Genomic DNA, 13,765 nt, shown 5'->3' on the forward strand with positions numbered 1-13,765 from the left:
AACTATACCAATGTATTTGATAAATTGTGGTTTTATGTATATAGCTTTTAAGAATAGGTAAATGATTGGTCCTGTATTTCTGTGTCTGTGGGGGGAATTCTGTTAATATGACCAGTATTTGAAGGCAGCTATGTGTAGCGACAAAGTTTATAACAGCGTAGCCGTGTGAAGTGCTCTACGCAGCCATTGTGGTCCGGTATAACTAATGTAAGTTAGAATGGGAATTTTTAGGATGTGATATGTGTTATTGTGTACAAATGGAAATAGGGCCATGTTTTATGATTTTATTCTGAATGAATAAGCTCAGATGCGTTAGGGAGAAGACAATAAAGCTGCTGTGTCAAACTCTCATTATTTCACCTGTCTTTCAGGAAATTTAAATCTGTTACCCGGTCTCCTTGCCTGGGACCTGTAACACTATCATAGCAGGATAATATTCACCTATTTACAATTTCACTAATAACACTAATTATTTTAGTACAGCTCACTTAATCAATTAAATGCACTATTTTGCCCCGTTTTATAACGCATTTTAAAAGAGCAGTTTTGAAAAGCGTTTCATTATTTTGATCACTCAGTACGTATTATCATCCAGTGCTCCAATAAACGGAACAACAAAAGATCACAAACACTGTCATTTCACTGTTTTCCATCCCAAAGTTGCGTTTTGAAACTTGCCAATAATGTGCAGACTGACCTCAGCAGTTACACCAAGATAGTAGTTCATTAACCTCTCTGACTGTTGTTGGAACATTTCATTATTTGGGATAAGTCGGTGTCAGAGAGTAATGAGCCTTGGGACTCAAACTGGGCATGTTTTTTTTTTCTTCTCTTCACAGAATAAAAGTCCACAGTAGAGTTGTGAGGGTAGCAGTGTGTCCAACCCCTGTCCCTATACAGACATCCGGCCAGCATGTCCAGTGATCCTCCCCCTCCGTACCCCGGAGGTCCCAGTGCTCCACTTATTGAGGAGAAGAATGGACAGCCTGGTAATACAACTAAACATGCAGAATTGTGGTGAATGTTTACATGCGCTCACAGATGCAGTGTGTGACCACATTTTAATCATTATGAACTTGAGCAAACTCACCATGGAGATTTAAAAATAGTCAGTGTTTGTTAATGGAAATGTTTTGAACACACTGATGATAAAGCTGGGCCAGCTGTCCGGTGGTTGAAGTATGGTTTCATGTTGATTTGAAACTGAAATATTAACTAGACACAGTGCAGCACTAATCCCAGTCAACGTCTCTATTGACATTAATCTAACACTTAGTTGCTGGTAAAACAGCTTCAATGGATCTAAACCACAACACCCATAACTGCTGAATCTTTCTGAATGTACGATTAAATATTGCAGTATGAATGTTGTTGACTCTGACTCAACCCTATGGACAACTCTCTCCAATGTCATTTTCTTTCTTTTTTCTGTGTTATCTGTCTGCAACAGTTCCTATAAGAAATGCCCCTATACAAGGACAACCCTTGCCTCCAGACTACGGTCCTCCACCCTACGAGGGCCCACACCCAGGCTTCCTTCCCCCACATGTTCCTGGAGAAGGGCCCATGCCCATGCCTATGCCTCAAGGTGCTGCAATCTACATAATATAAAAAAAGCATCAAAACAGGCTGACACACTGCCATAAAATATGATTGATGTATAAAGTGGTCAAGGCTCATTTTTGAGCACGCAAACGGAGAAACATAATTTTTTTTTTGTTTGGAGTCATGTCTTTTGGCCACATGACATGATTCTCAGCAAAGATAATCTTTGTCTAAATGCATATTTATTATATTAAGTGTCATTTTCCTTCTGTACAGGCGGCATTTACCCACCTCCGCCCGGTCACTATCCACACCCAATGCCCGGACACATGGGCCCTGGTCCCAGTCACTTTGTCCACATGGAAGGTCACACAGCGACCGTCCTCGCTCCTCCAGGAGCAGCCACCACTGTGACCGTACTGCAGGGGGAAATGTTCCAGACTTCACCAGTGCAGACTGTATGTCCGCACTGCCAGCAGGCAATCACCACCCGCATTTCCCACGATGTCGGCCTCATGAACACACTCTTCTGCCTCTTCTGCTTCTTTGTAGGGTAAGTAGCAGACTGATTAAGGTCACATAACAGCTGGTTGTGGTTTTGTAGTATTGTGGGAAGGATTCCCACCCTCTTCTTTATTAATATGCATCACACATAAGACAGCAGTTCTAAAATACACAGGACTTCTTTAAACGGGTCTAAGAATTTAGATTTTTAAGGCTGGGCCTCTGCATGTGCAAATCTTTAAAGGTCTTATATTTTACATTAAAGAAAATGCTAAAACAGTTAACGGATTAATGATTTAGAACTTTAAGCTGGTCATAACAGACACATTGTGTTTTTATATATTGAAATCTAACTTGATTAACACTTTAAAATGTATAAAAATACTATGCGTCACAAAATAAAGCTCAAACTCCTGATCATCATTTTGGAACTGTCTGGTTAGTTCACACTCACACCCTGTTCTCAGCAGCATGTCTAAATGCAAAGCAAGTGCACCTGTTTATGGTTTGACACATGCAAATAAAAAGGTACTGTTATAAAACAAAATATGCAAACATCTGGAGTTACAAGAATTTCACCAACATGTTCTTGATTCTGTCAGCTCGTTTATCTTATTATTCATCTCCATAATTTGCATACATTGACCTATTTGAGTAGGAGGCCAATAGCTACTAGTCTTGCTCTTGTCACAGGACCAATGCTGACTCCAGATGTTCAGACAAAAGTATTTTGGCACTGTATAATCACGCACAGGTGTTTAAATTTGCAACATAATATTTTGTGTCTGTTCCCAATTTTCAGGTGTGATCTCGGCTGCTGCTTGATTCCCTGTCTGATTGATGACCTCAAGGATGTGACACACACCTGCCCTTATTGTAAGGGCTACATTTACACATACAAGCGTATATGCTAACCACCGACAGCTATATGCTACAGAGAAATGTACATGCACACAAACTCACAGCTCCTCCTGCTGGTAGTGACAGGCTTCCCCCCCCCCCCCCAATTTTTGCAAAGTGTTGTGTAGCCCTCTTAAATTGTAAGTGCAGTTTTCTCATTAGTTCACAGAATATTTACTGTATATATATATATATATATATATATATATTATAGCATAATTCCTTCATGTATAGACGTGCATTTGAAATGTAAAAATCTCACAGGCACTAGCACATCCACAGGGATGGATATGCAGAAGGTGCATCTGATCCTGTATGGAAACCTGAAAAAAAAAGGCTTGTGATGTTACGCATGCTAACAGGGAAGTTAGAAATCTGGATAGATGGACAGCCCTCAGTTAGAGAAAGCTGTGAAAATGGTCACTTTATTTATTTGAATTCATCTGTGAATCTTGCTGAGAAGCAAGCCTATTGAAGTCAGTCATGCTGGGTTAACACTTGTTTTTTTTCCTATTTATTTAAAACATTTTATCCACTATTAACATGTTTGTCCATGTCTGATAATTTTGTTCTAACAGATCTAGTTTTTTTCCTTTTATCATTATCCCTTTTTGAATGTGAGCAAACTAACGAACCATTTTCAGCTCGATAAACTGCTGTAATTTCATATTTGGGAATGCCTACGATTGATGTTACTTGCTATATTTATTAATCCTCTGGGCCCTTAGTCAGTAGTCACTTCAAGTTCCCCTTCTGATACATCTGTCATTAGTCTGAGAGATTTGGGCTTTACTGTTACTGATAGAGACACACTGAATTCTATTTTAGCAATCTTGTGTTTTGTCTCCCGGCAAGTATGTTGGCAAACAAATTACAGTGATGGCAACATCATCACATAACATTGTTTAGCCTGTAACCCTCCTAATATGGCATCAGCCCTTTAAGATTACCCACATTGCTCAGATGCATGTTCAATAATAAATACAGTTGTCTATATTGACTAATACTAAATAGCGACCTCTCTCTGCTAGGGATATGCTTCAAATGAGTGATTGTATCAGACATCTTGCAAAATGACATTGTGATTCCATTGAGATAACTAACAATAAGACAACCATAGTATGCCCACCACAGCATGTCCCATCTGCCGTTCACCTTTACTCACAAAGTGCAGTTTGTCTGCATGAGCCACACATCAAAACAAATAATTCTCACTGGCTAGTTCCTTGACTATGTGCATTTGATTACTTTTTTTCTTGAGGCTAGCTAAGCTGTGCAAGAAAGTAAATTTTGAGTTGAAGGATTGCATTTAAGTTTTAATACAAAGTACTGTATGCCATTGTTGTGGATAATGCCGGTCTGCATTGCTCTCTAAATGTCTGTGATATGTACAACTATGTAAGTCAAAATTTGTTTGACTGTTGTACACAGGTACTATTTTATCAATAAAAATCAGAACATTACTTTTCCTTTAAACTTATTTTAATGTGTTTTGGAAAATGAATTATGCCTGCAAAGTTAATACTGTATGTACACAACAAGAAATTCAAATTTCTTCAGCTGGGCCTTTGCAGTGAAAAGCAACTGCACAGAGAACGCCCTTAATTACCCAAGCCCGTTGGGAGGAAATATGGGCTCCAAAATTAGATGAGGGGTGTACCTTTGCCACATAAGCATTAAATGCATTACAATTTTCAAAGTGCAAAAAGGTTTCAGTCTCTCCATCGGTGTCCACACTGAGCATTGCAGCATTTGTAGAAAGTTGTCATAGGTTCATCAGCTGATCTGGTCTGAATCTGCATGAAATATGCCCGAAGATGCCCACACTTGGGACAAGTTTCTGTAAACATAACAAGTAGTAAATGTCAGTTTGGAAATATAAGTCATCCTGGAGTTGGCCATATTTCGCTAAACTTTGAAAAAGATCATGCATTAGACAATACAGGTGTAAAAACTCAAATCAATACAAGAATCGTCTCCAAGAAAAACATCAAAATCTGTGTGCGTGCACAGCCTTAATTTAGTCTAGTTAAGATTTGCCAAGTAGACATTCAAAGAATCTGAGTAATTGGTGCTAAAAGTTTACTAGAAAGTTCCACAGTGTAATAATAATAATACAGAGCACTTACTCACACGTGCTGTGAACAAACAAATTGTACAATTTGTTGTGCTACTATAGACTTTACATTCTGTGTATGTTACAAAATGATCCTAAATAGAAATAATTTGATTTTCTTTTTAAGTTATGTTAAACAGCATATGCAGAATTATGCACACCTCTTTTGGCATTAGTGTTAGAATAGTGAGAAATATTTGATCAGAATTTAGCCTAACATTTTACGCTTCAAGTTTTGCAGAATCATCAATACAACAAATAGTTTAAATAAACCTTACATTTAAAACATGAGGATCTCAACTAATTTTAGGGAATAGATAAGTTTAAATTCAGAAAATATAAGATTAGTGTTGAACATGAGTTTAACTTGAGGCTTAAAATAAAATGACACCTTGAATCCAGTGATTGTTAAATAAAATAAGGAATTTAAAAATGTTATTACATGTTGCCCATGATGAGGATACTATGGCAATACAGGTGATTCTGCAATATACTGCAAAACGCACCTAATGTCATATCTGTGCGTATCACTAAGACTTCCACATACTTTTTTAGGTAGACAGCAGTCTGGCGTGCACACATCTCTTAAACACAATGTGCTTATTACTTCCGTGTTAGACTATACTGTATAGATCTCAGAAAAATATAAACAATTTTGTAGCACAACAAATTGTGTAAAGGGTGTTTGGCATCGATGGTAGGGTGACATTGAGTGAACACCAGTGCAACTTTTTGAATAATAACATGCAGCACAGGCACAATGGAGGGTTTTTGAGTTCAAGTTCAAGTCTTCATTTTGCCAAAGCGAAGCAAATCGCCTGGAATTCATTTAGGTAATTTTGCTCATACAGGACAATACAAGGCAGTATAGGACAAGGACTAGATATAGAAACAAAACAGCAAATTTAAAACAGAGACACATGGGTAGCACCCATGTGTAAATACAATAAGTAAACAAATAGATCAAAAAAAGTGTTGGTGCATTTAGTGACCATGAGGAGGAGGACGTAGCTGTGTAAGCAGAGCAGAGAAGGGTTGTTGATGAGAATTGAGGACCCTCCCAGCCTTGGGGAAGTGTTATTTGAAAAACGGGTGGTTCTAGATCTGATACTGTTTAACCTTCTGCCTGATGGTAGAGGGGTGGAAAGGGAATTAGCAGGATGTGGTGAATCTTTGAGTATTTTTAGTCCAGTTTTGAGTAGACAGATGTAAATGTAACAGATCTTTGGGAGGTCCAGCTTAATTACTACCCTATTCAACCTGCTGAACAGTTACCCCACCCTACAGTGATGGAGAAAGTAAGTGTGTTCTCTATCACAGCCCTGTAGAAGTGGAGCATCCCAGCCATGGACACTTTAAATTTCCTGAGATGACTCTTGCTTCAAATGTTTCAAGACAAGAGACCCAGTAATAAACTGAAGTCTACATCATAAATTGTTTTTTAATGTTACTTACCAGCAGTTGAGTCCACGTTTTCCCAAGCTGCAGCGCCACCCAGAACATCATCCACCTCTTTCAGCTTGGGATACTTTCTGCTGTTTACCTTTAGAAAAGAAAATGATGTCACCAAATGCAAACTACAGGGGTGACGCTAGCATCTTCAGTCTCTACACTACGAAACGTAGACAGTAACACCGATTTAAAATAAAACGTTGACGTGACAACATGTTTGCCGTGATTTAATCTCAACATAACTCACCTTTCTTGTGATGTTGTGTACATAGGGACAGGTGTTGCAGGCGAATCTCATGCACTTCTGTCCCTCCTCAACAATTAAAACATTTCCGCAAGTTGGACAAAAAAGAAGCATGTTACCCGGGACATATATGTAGCTAGCAGCTACAAACTAAAACAACTAACTCAAAATGAGAACTCTGTTTCACCCAGCTAGCAAGCTGTTTAAGTCTTACGGTCGTACACAGCACACTGCATGTGGAGCAGCGGAAGCGGCTGATGAAAGCAGGTGCTACCCTTTTTATCGTTCGGCGGGAAACAAACTATAATGAGAAAAAAGTGGTTGTTTATATTAATTTAACGACCACATCCAAAAAATACCATCACTAGTAAATAACATTGAATGACCTAAACATTCTTCTAAACTGTTGTACCACCTCGTTGGTTGTACTAAAGTGATGTCTGAATTTACGTCCACGTAGGGGGACCATTTGTTTTGAGCTACAGTTGCCTTCCGGTTTGGTATATTTACTGTACACATTTAATGTTTACTTCTTGGCTTTTTGCAGTGAAATTTTTTTCCAGTTAAACATTTTGTCTGCTGTATTTGTTGTATCTGGGTTTCAAAGTAAATGTAAAGTCTTTTTATTTAGTTTAGTTTAGTAGTTTTAACATTTTACACCTGGCAAACCGGATTGCTGTTTGTTGAATGCCCGATGATGGAGGAGCTGAGTCAGGACGCTGATGGAGGAGGACTGGCTGTAAAGGTTGAAGAGGTGGAAGACGAGAACCTGACAGGGATGGCAGCTTTAGACGCAGATGAGGAAGACGAGGAGGCTCTTCCTCACTCAGAGATCCTGGATATCTTTGAGGAGGGACTTGCTCAACTTGTGCAGGACCCTTTACTTTGTGATCTGCCAATTCAGGTTGGTTTTATTTGATCTGACACTAATATCCTGTGATGTAAAAGCAACATGTCATAACGGTATTTTTGAAAATAGTTACTATTAAATCACAGAAATATCCCATTTACTTGCAGTACATTTATACTCCTCTTGATTATACATCCTGTGTCTTTAATCGTTTTTTAAGATATATCTCAACTTAACTGAAGCGTACTAGTTGCAATTCCATTTAGAAATTCCACTGGTTTAGATTTGTTTGGTTAAATTAAGTTCCCACTTCTTCACAGTGAATGTCAGAGCCAAAACAAACCTCAAAGTCAAAGATGTCTCCCCACATCTCATGTCTGTCTGATAGAGCTATAGACTTTCTTTGCAGAATGTTAAAAAAAAATAATAATAATTTAGGCTAATACATTATAGTGTTATTAAACAGATGTAACGTTGAGAAAGGGTCTAAAAAGTACATAAAAAAGGCAAAAAAAAAACTGAAATCAATTCCTTTTTTTAAATTTTATTGTAAGTGGTTGCATTTTTGGTCTGTTATTTTTTAAATTAGTGATTATTAGTCGTTTTGGATTAATGGATACATCATTTAGTATAAAAAGATGCCAGATAATAGTTCAGAATTCCTATTTACAAACTCCCAGAACCGAAAGGTGACACTAATTACTTAACAAAATTGTTGACAATTGTCTATCAACCAATCAATTGATTGAATGATTGTTTCAGCACTATTTGTAATTTAACATAATTTACTAAACTAAAGTTTAAAGCTTGCCATTGTTTTACAAGTCAGCCTTTTTCTTTACAGTACAACGCCATGGCTTAGTGTCATTCTGTTGGTTACTGGGCAAACTGTGTTTGAATTGTGAATTGCATTTGTGAGAACCTGTACTGATAGATTTAAAGAAGTCCTGTACATTTTCCTGAAACCTGATCATCTTTGTCCTTAGGTGACTCTGGAGGAAGTAAATTCTCAGATTGCTTTGGAGTACGGCCAGGCAATGACTGTGAGAGTTTTAAAGGCAGATGGCGAGATTATGCGTAAGTGAAAAGTACACACAACTTGTAGTTGTAATTTTATTAATTTCTTTTATTCAAATAATATATTAACCATTATTTGAAAAAACAATTCCTCCCTAAGCCATAGTGGTGGTCCAAAATGCCACTGTCCTTGACCTGAAGAAGGCCATTCGCAGATTCATGGAGCTGAAACAACAACGTGAAGGCGGTGTGAAACATGTCAGCTGGTAAATACACTAAAGCACACATTTGAAAAAAATAGCATTGTTACAATATGTTATGCCCCCCCAACATACAGTATTGCTGAAAAATATAAATGAATAAAATAATTAGCAAATGTAATAATAAGTGAGAATGGCTGTTGCTGCAGTTTTGTCGAGACTGTGAAGCAAAGATTACATAATGTGTGACCTTATTTTTGTAATATTTAAAAGCTGAACAGCAAAGTGACGCTGGGGTGAGCAGGGTCAACACTCTACTCATTATGTATAAGTAAATAGCTGACGCAAGCTTCCAGCTGTCTCTAAAACCCTCCATCAAGTCTAGCAACGATAGGGGATTACGGCCTTTTATTCCCACTGTTTGCTTCCTTTCTTTTACAGGAGATATGTTTGGAGAACTTATCATTTAGTATTTCAAGGGGAAAAACTTGAAGATGACAAGATGAGGCTCAAAGAGTAAGTGCATAACATAATCACCTCCTTCACTTGTGATGCTGTTATCATCAGCACTGTTTGACTGTTTGTATTTCTTTATATCTTTAGCTACGGGATCAGGAACAGAGATGAAGTGGCGTTCATGAAGAGACTCAGGAAAAAGTGAAATGTCATAGGAAAAAACACTAGTTCCTAGAGTGTGTACTGGGGTTACCGGTCTTGAAAAACTAAAAAAAACAATTAGATACTGAAAAAATTTAAAAAAATCCTTTTACTACATATTCATGAATGTATGACTTGTTGTACTTTAAGTGTTTTGGGGAGGTTTTGACATATTTTTTTTTATACATTACAAACTGAGCTGGCTTCTCAAAGAGGCTGCATGTAAATAAGATATTTGGAGTACGATATGTTTAGTCACCCTTTTACTGTAAATTTGCAGTGATTTTGTATAGTTGTTTGCAAACATTAAAATATATGTATTCAGTGTTTTGTGTGTTTTACCTGAATCTTAAATAGAGCACTATTGTGACATTTGCCGGAGAGTTGTTATCCGGTGATTTGAATATTTCCTGGTAGAAGTTAACACTACATCCCCTTGTTGACCTAGTTTGAATGTTACCTGTAGAGGATACACTGGGAGCAGCTGTGGACGTAGGGTAATACACACGGTTTCTCTTTAATTTAATATTTAATATGTTTGACTTAATATTATTGTACAATAGTATGTTGTATTACCAACCACCTTTATCTTTGTCTTTTTAAAGTATTAATTTAATCTAGGACTCAATATGAAATGTAGAAAAGGTACAGTGGCCAGTGAATGAGCACTTTTTTGTCTCAGTCAACCTTTAATGGCATTTCAGAGATGCACAATAACTTTGTTGAACATCCACTCACTTTTTTTATCCAAAGTCTTCAGCTATACAGCAATGTCTATGTATTACATGCTTTTGGTCAGCCATCGTTCAAATTAAAAATGGGAGAGAAGTTTACAAATGATACATGTAAATTGATTTTCCTAGATAGAGCGAATGATTCTTGAATTCTATTGTATTCTATGTAAATACATTATTTATAAATAAAATATCAGATAGGATAAAAACAATCCAACAATTCCCTTTGTCTTTTTAGCATCTACGATGACCTCTTCAGACAGTGAGCTGAAGAAGATATCTACAGAGTTGGAACATGTTTCACTCAAGAGACAAGAACTTGTGGAAAGGAAAAAAATCCACTGCATATTTCAGGAGTTGAGGAATCGTGCTGAACATAGACAAACAGGTGACTTATTCAAGATATTGAGACAGATATTTGCAACATGACAAATAACCTACCTCATCTTTTTTCATAATCTACAGTATATTGGCCTCTGCTGTCTCATAGGAATGTGTATGTTATTCCCTTCTAGCAGAAGAGGTCGTCTCAAAACAGCATGATATTGACGGCATTGATGACAAACTGAAACCACTAACAGAAAGGACGGCAGAGCTCCAACAAAGCCTTGAGAGTATCCTCAATGCCAAAAAGAACAAGAGCGAGAAAGGCAAGTCCACATTTACTGTACCTTAGCAAATCATTGCGCCATCACACTTTTGGTTTTGTAACCTCTTTTCTTTTTTGTTAGAGGTCAGTCACACCTCCAGTCAGACGACTGGTGTTCCTGGCTTCAACATTTTCTCTGTTGAGGCTCCACCTACTATCCCTGGTGAGTCTGTAATACACAAATGCTCATTGTAACTATGTGGTTTTTGTCTTCTAATAACAAGACCTACACCAAGTCACAGTGCTGTCCTATATCAATGTAGCATTTGTTGAGCTCCATCAGTGCAAACAACTTTTGCACTGATCAAGTTCTTCATTCATGAACTGGAGTGTAGGACATACGCTATTTCACGTTTGCCGGACTTTTTAGCATTACCATGACCTCTTCAGACGTGAGCTGAAGAAGATATCTACAGAGTTGGAACATGTTTCACTCAAGAGACAAGAACTGTGGAAAGAAAAATCCACTGCATATTCAGGAGTTGGGAATCGTGCTGAACATAAACAACAGGTGACTTTATCAAGATATTGAGACGATATTGCAACATGACAAATAACCTACATCTTTTTCATAATCTACAGTATATTGGCCTCTGCTGTCTCATAGATGTGTATGTTATTCCCTTCTAGCAGAAGAGGTCGTTCAAAACAGCATGATATTGACGGCATTGATGACAAACTGAAACCATAACAGAAAGGCGGCAGAGCTCCAACAAAGCCTTGAGAGTATCCTCAATGCCAAAAAGAACAAGAGCGAGAAAGGCAAGTACACATTTACTGTACCTTAGCAAATCATTGCGCCATCACACTTTTTGGTTTTGTAACCACTTTTCTTTTTTGTTAGAGGTCAGTTACACCTCCAGTCAGACGACTGTTGTTCCTGGCTGCGACATTTTCTATGTTGAGGCTCCACCTGCTATCCCTGGTGAGTCTGTAATACACAAATGCTCATTGTAACTATGTGGTTTTTGTCTTCTAATAACAAGACCTACACCAAGTCACAGTGCTGTCCTTTATCAATGTAGCATTTGTTGAGCTCCATCAGTGCAAACAACTTTTGCACTGATCAAGTTCTTCATTCATAAACTGGAGTGTAGGACATACGCTATTTCACGTTTGCGGGACTTTTATGCTTACACTGCCAACCAAAGAACAATGATGAATTTAGCCTGTTTTAGGGCAAGTTGGTGAACTGTTATCTGATACTTTGTACCCTATGAGATTTTGCTTTCATATATTCTCTCAAAACTTGTGACTGAAATTGAATACTGAAATTTGACCAAAATTTCACCAAGAGTCTTTTTGTTCTTAACAGCCCCTTCGGTGATTCTGGATGTGGAAAAGCTTCCACCTTGTCCATGCAAGACACAGTGTCCAGAGTGTCGGCAGTTCATCACAACAGAGACTTTTACCTCTGTCAGCAGCGTCACCTGGCTGGTGTGTTTTATGACAGCTTTGATTGGGTATGAAACCGTTCCCTCCATCCTGATGAAATGTTTGCTTGAGAATATATTCACACCTTGTTGGGCCTGTTTGTATTTGTGCAATTGATGTTACAGTCACTGGCATATGTTTCCACATTTAATGTTGTTCCTCTTCCTTCTTTTGCAGCTGCGTGGCTGGTTGTTGCTTCATTCCCTTTTGTGTCAATAAGTTCAAATCTACCACACACCGATGTCCTAAGTGCCGAACGTGTATCAGAACTATTAAAACGCTCTGAGAGAAAAGAAGCTGGTGAGAACTTGAAGCTCAAACTGAAAGATTTTGACCTAATGGTAAAGTATATCAGCAGCATGACTCCCTTGCAGAGTTTATCTGTTTGTGTTCACTATCATCCTACACCAACTTTGGTTTTAATGGAGCCCATGTCAGAAGGAAAGGATATGGTGTTTACTAATATATTCTGCCTGTATGTAGATGTTTATTATTTAACAAATATTTATCTATATATTTAAATTGATATTTCACTGAAATAGAAAATCTGATCTACTGTATATTACGATTCAAATTTATTGTTGTTCTTCAAATGTCTAAATTGATTAAAATTACCTAAACATTCAGTTTTCTATTAAGGCTTACAAATGCGGTGAGCTGTTTTTTCAACTAAAATATACAATTAAAGCCCTTCATATGTATTTGTTAAATTACAACCACTAAAGGTTTAATGGCAAACTGGGGATGGGCATACATTAGGTGAAATCCTAAATAATCTCTATGTTTTCAAAACTACTGCTATATTGTTATCAAAGGTAACATAAATACCATGTGTAAAACAAGGCATTTAAAGTCAAGTCAATTTAATTTATATAGCCCAATATCACAAATCACAAATTTGCCTCAGGGGATTCATAATCTGTACAGCATGGCACCCTCTATCCTTAGACCCTTGATTTGAATAAGGTAAAACGTCCCAAAAATAACAACAAAAAAAAGAAAGAAACAGCAGGGAGAGAGAGACAAGGACAATATGCATACAGGGCATATAGCGAGAGGCAATAGGAGAATCTGAATCTCCTGGAGGAGGAAGATCCATATCCACAACATCTGAAGTGAGGCACCGGCAGCCAGGGGAGGGAGAGAGGTCCCAGGACAGCCCATGGTCCAAAACAGAGAAGCCTGAGTGAAAAGAGAGGACAAGGAGGAGAAGCTAGGAAGAAAAAGAAAGAGAGAGTGAGTGAGAAAGCGGCGTACAGCTTGGATATGCATGTGCTTGTGGGACAACAGACAAACAGGGTTAGAGAGATGCAGTAGTTTTCAGAATGTTTAGCGTATCCTCTTTGGCAGGACAAATGAACTATAGCACTACTACGCTTAATAGATTGTGTCTGTTGATGTTGAGTTATACTAGTAGCCTATTAGTAAAGACAAAATATGTCTTATTCCAGCACATTATTCCT

General features: G+C 37.8%; 3 protein-coding genes and 1 long non-coding RNA gene across 6 annotated transcripts in view; 3 read left to right on the forward strand and 1 right to left on the reverse strand.

The window, feature by feature from the left end:
- The window catches only part of cdip1 (cell death-inducing p53 target 1), a 7,787-nt gene extending 3,643 nt beyond the window's left edge, over positions 1 to 4,144 (forward strand). For both annotated transcript variants that reach the window (XM_032538235.1, XM_032538237.1), the window contains exons 2-5: positions 840 to 989; positions 1,451 to 1,588; positions 1,822 to 2,098; positions 2,852 to 4,144. In XM_032538235.1, the coding sequence (XP_032394126.1) occupies positions 914 to 989; positions 1,451 to 1,588; positions 1,822 to 2,098; positions 2,852 to 2,963 (603 nt within the window). In that variant the 5' untranslated portion in view covers positions 840 to 913 and the 3' untranslated portion in view covers positions 2,964 to 4,144. The remainder of the gene's footprint in view (positions 1 to 839; positions 990 to 1,450; positions 1,589 to 1,821; positions 2,099 to 2,851) is intronic.
- polr3k (polymerase (RNA) III (DNA directed) polypeptide K) lies at positions 3,508 to 7,039 on the reverse strand. The gene is made up of 3 exons (XM_032538240.1): positions 6,765 to 7,039; positions 6,521 to 6,608; positions 3,508 to 4,789 (listed from the first exon to the last, which is right to left on the reverse strand). The coding sequence occupies exons 1-3, from the start codon at positions 6,873 to 6,875 to the stop codon at positions 4,662 to 4,664; spliced, it is 327 nt and encodes a 108-aa protein (XP_032394131.1). The 5' UTR covers positions 6,876 to 7,039; the 3' UTR covers positions 3,508 to 4,661.
- A 195-nt stretch (positions 7,040 to 7,234) lies between these two features.
- On the forward strand, positions 7,235 to 9,812 carry snrnp25 (small nuclear ribonucleoprotein 25). Of its 2 annotated transcripts, none has more exons than XM_032538239.1 (5): positions 7,235 to 7,665; positions 8,598 to 8,688; positions 8,789 to 8,886; positions 9,270 to 9,344; positions 9,432 to 9,449. In XM_032538239.1, the coding sequence occupies exons 1-4, from the start codon at positions 7,456 to 7,458 to the stop codon at positions 9,318 to 9,320; spliced, it is 450 nt and encodes a 149-aa protein (XP_032394130.1). In that variant the 5' UTR covers positions 7,235 to 7,455; the 3' UTR covers positions 9,321 to 9,344; positions 9,432 to 9,449. The 2 variants fall into 2 exon arrangements, with proteins under 2 accessions (XP_032394130.1, XP_032394129.1); XM_032538238.1 differs by having other exon boundaries at positions 7,240 to 7,665; positions 8,789 to 8,894; positions 9,432 to 9,812.
- Positions 9,813 to 11,668: 1,856 nt separating this feature from the next.
- On the forward strand, positions 11,669 to 13,708 carry LOC116703480 (uncharacterized). Its single transcript, XR_004335445.1, has 3 exons — positions 11,669 to 11,793; positions 12,184 to 12,331; positions 12,480 to 13,708. It is a non-coding gene; the product is annotated as an uncharacterized LOC116703480 (long non-coding RNA).
- Positions 13,709 to 13,765: the final 57 nt, after the last annotated feature.

Source organism: Etheostoma spectabile, chromosome 15 (assembly GCF_008692095.1).
Source record: "Etheostoma spectabile isolate EspeVRDwgs_2016 chromosome 15, UIUC_Espe_1.0, whole genome shotgun sequence".
In the NCBI taxonomy this organism is placed as follows: domain Eukaryota; kingdom Metazoa; phylum Chordata; class Actinopteri; order Perciformes; family Percidae; genus Etheostoma; species Etheostoma spectabile.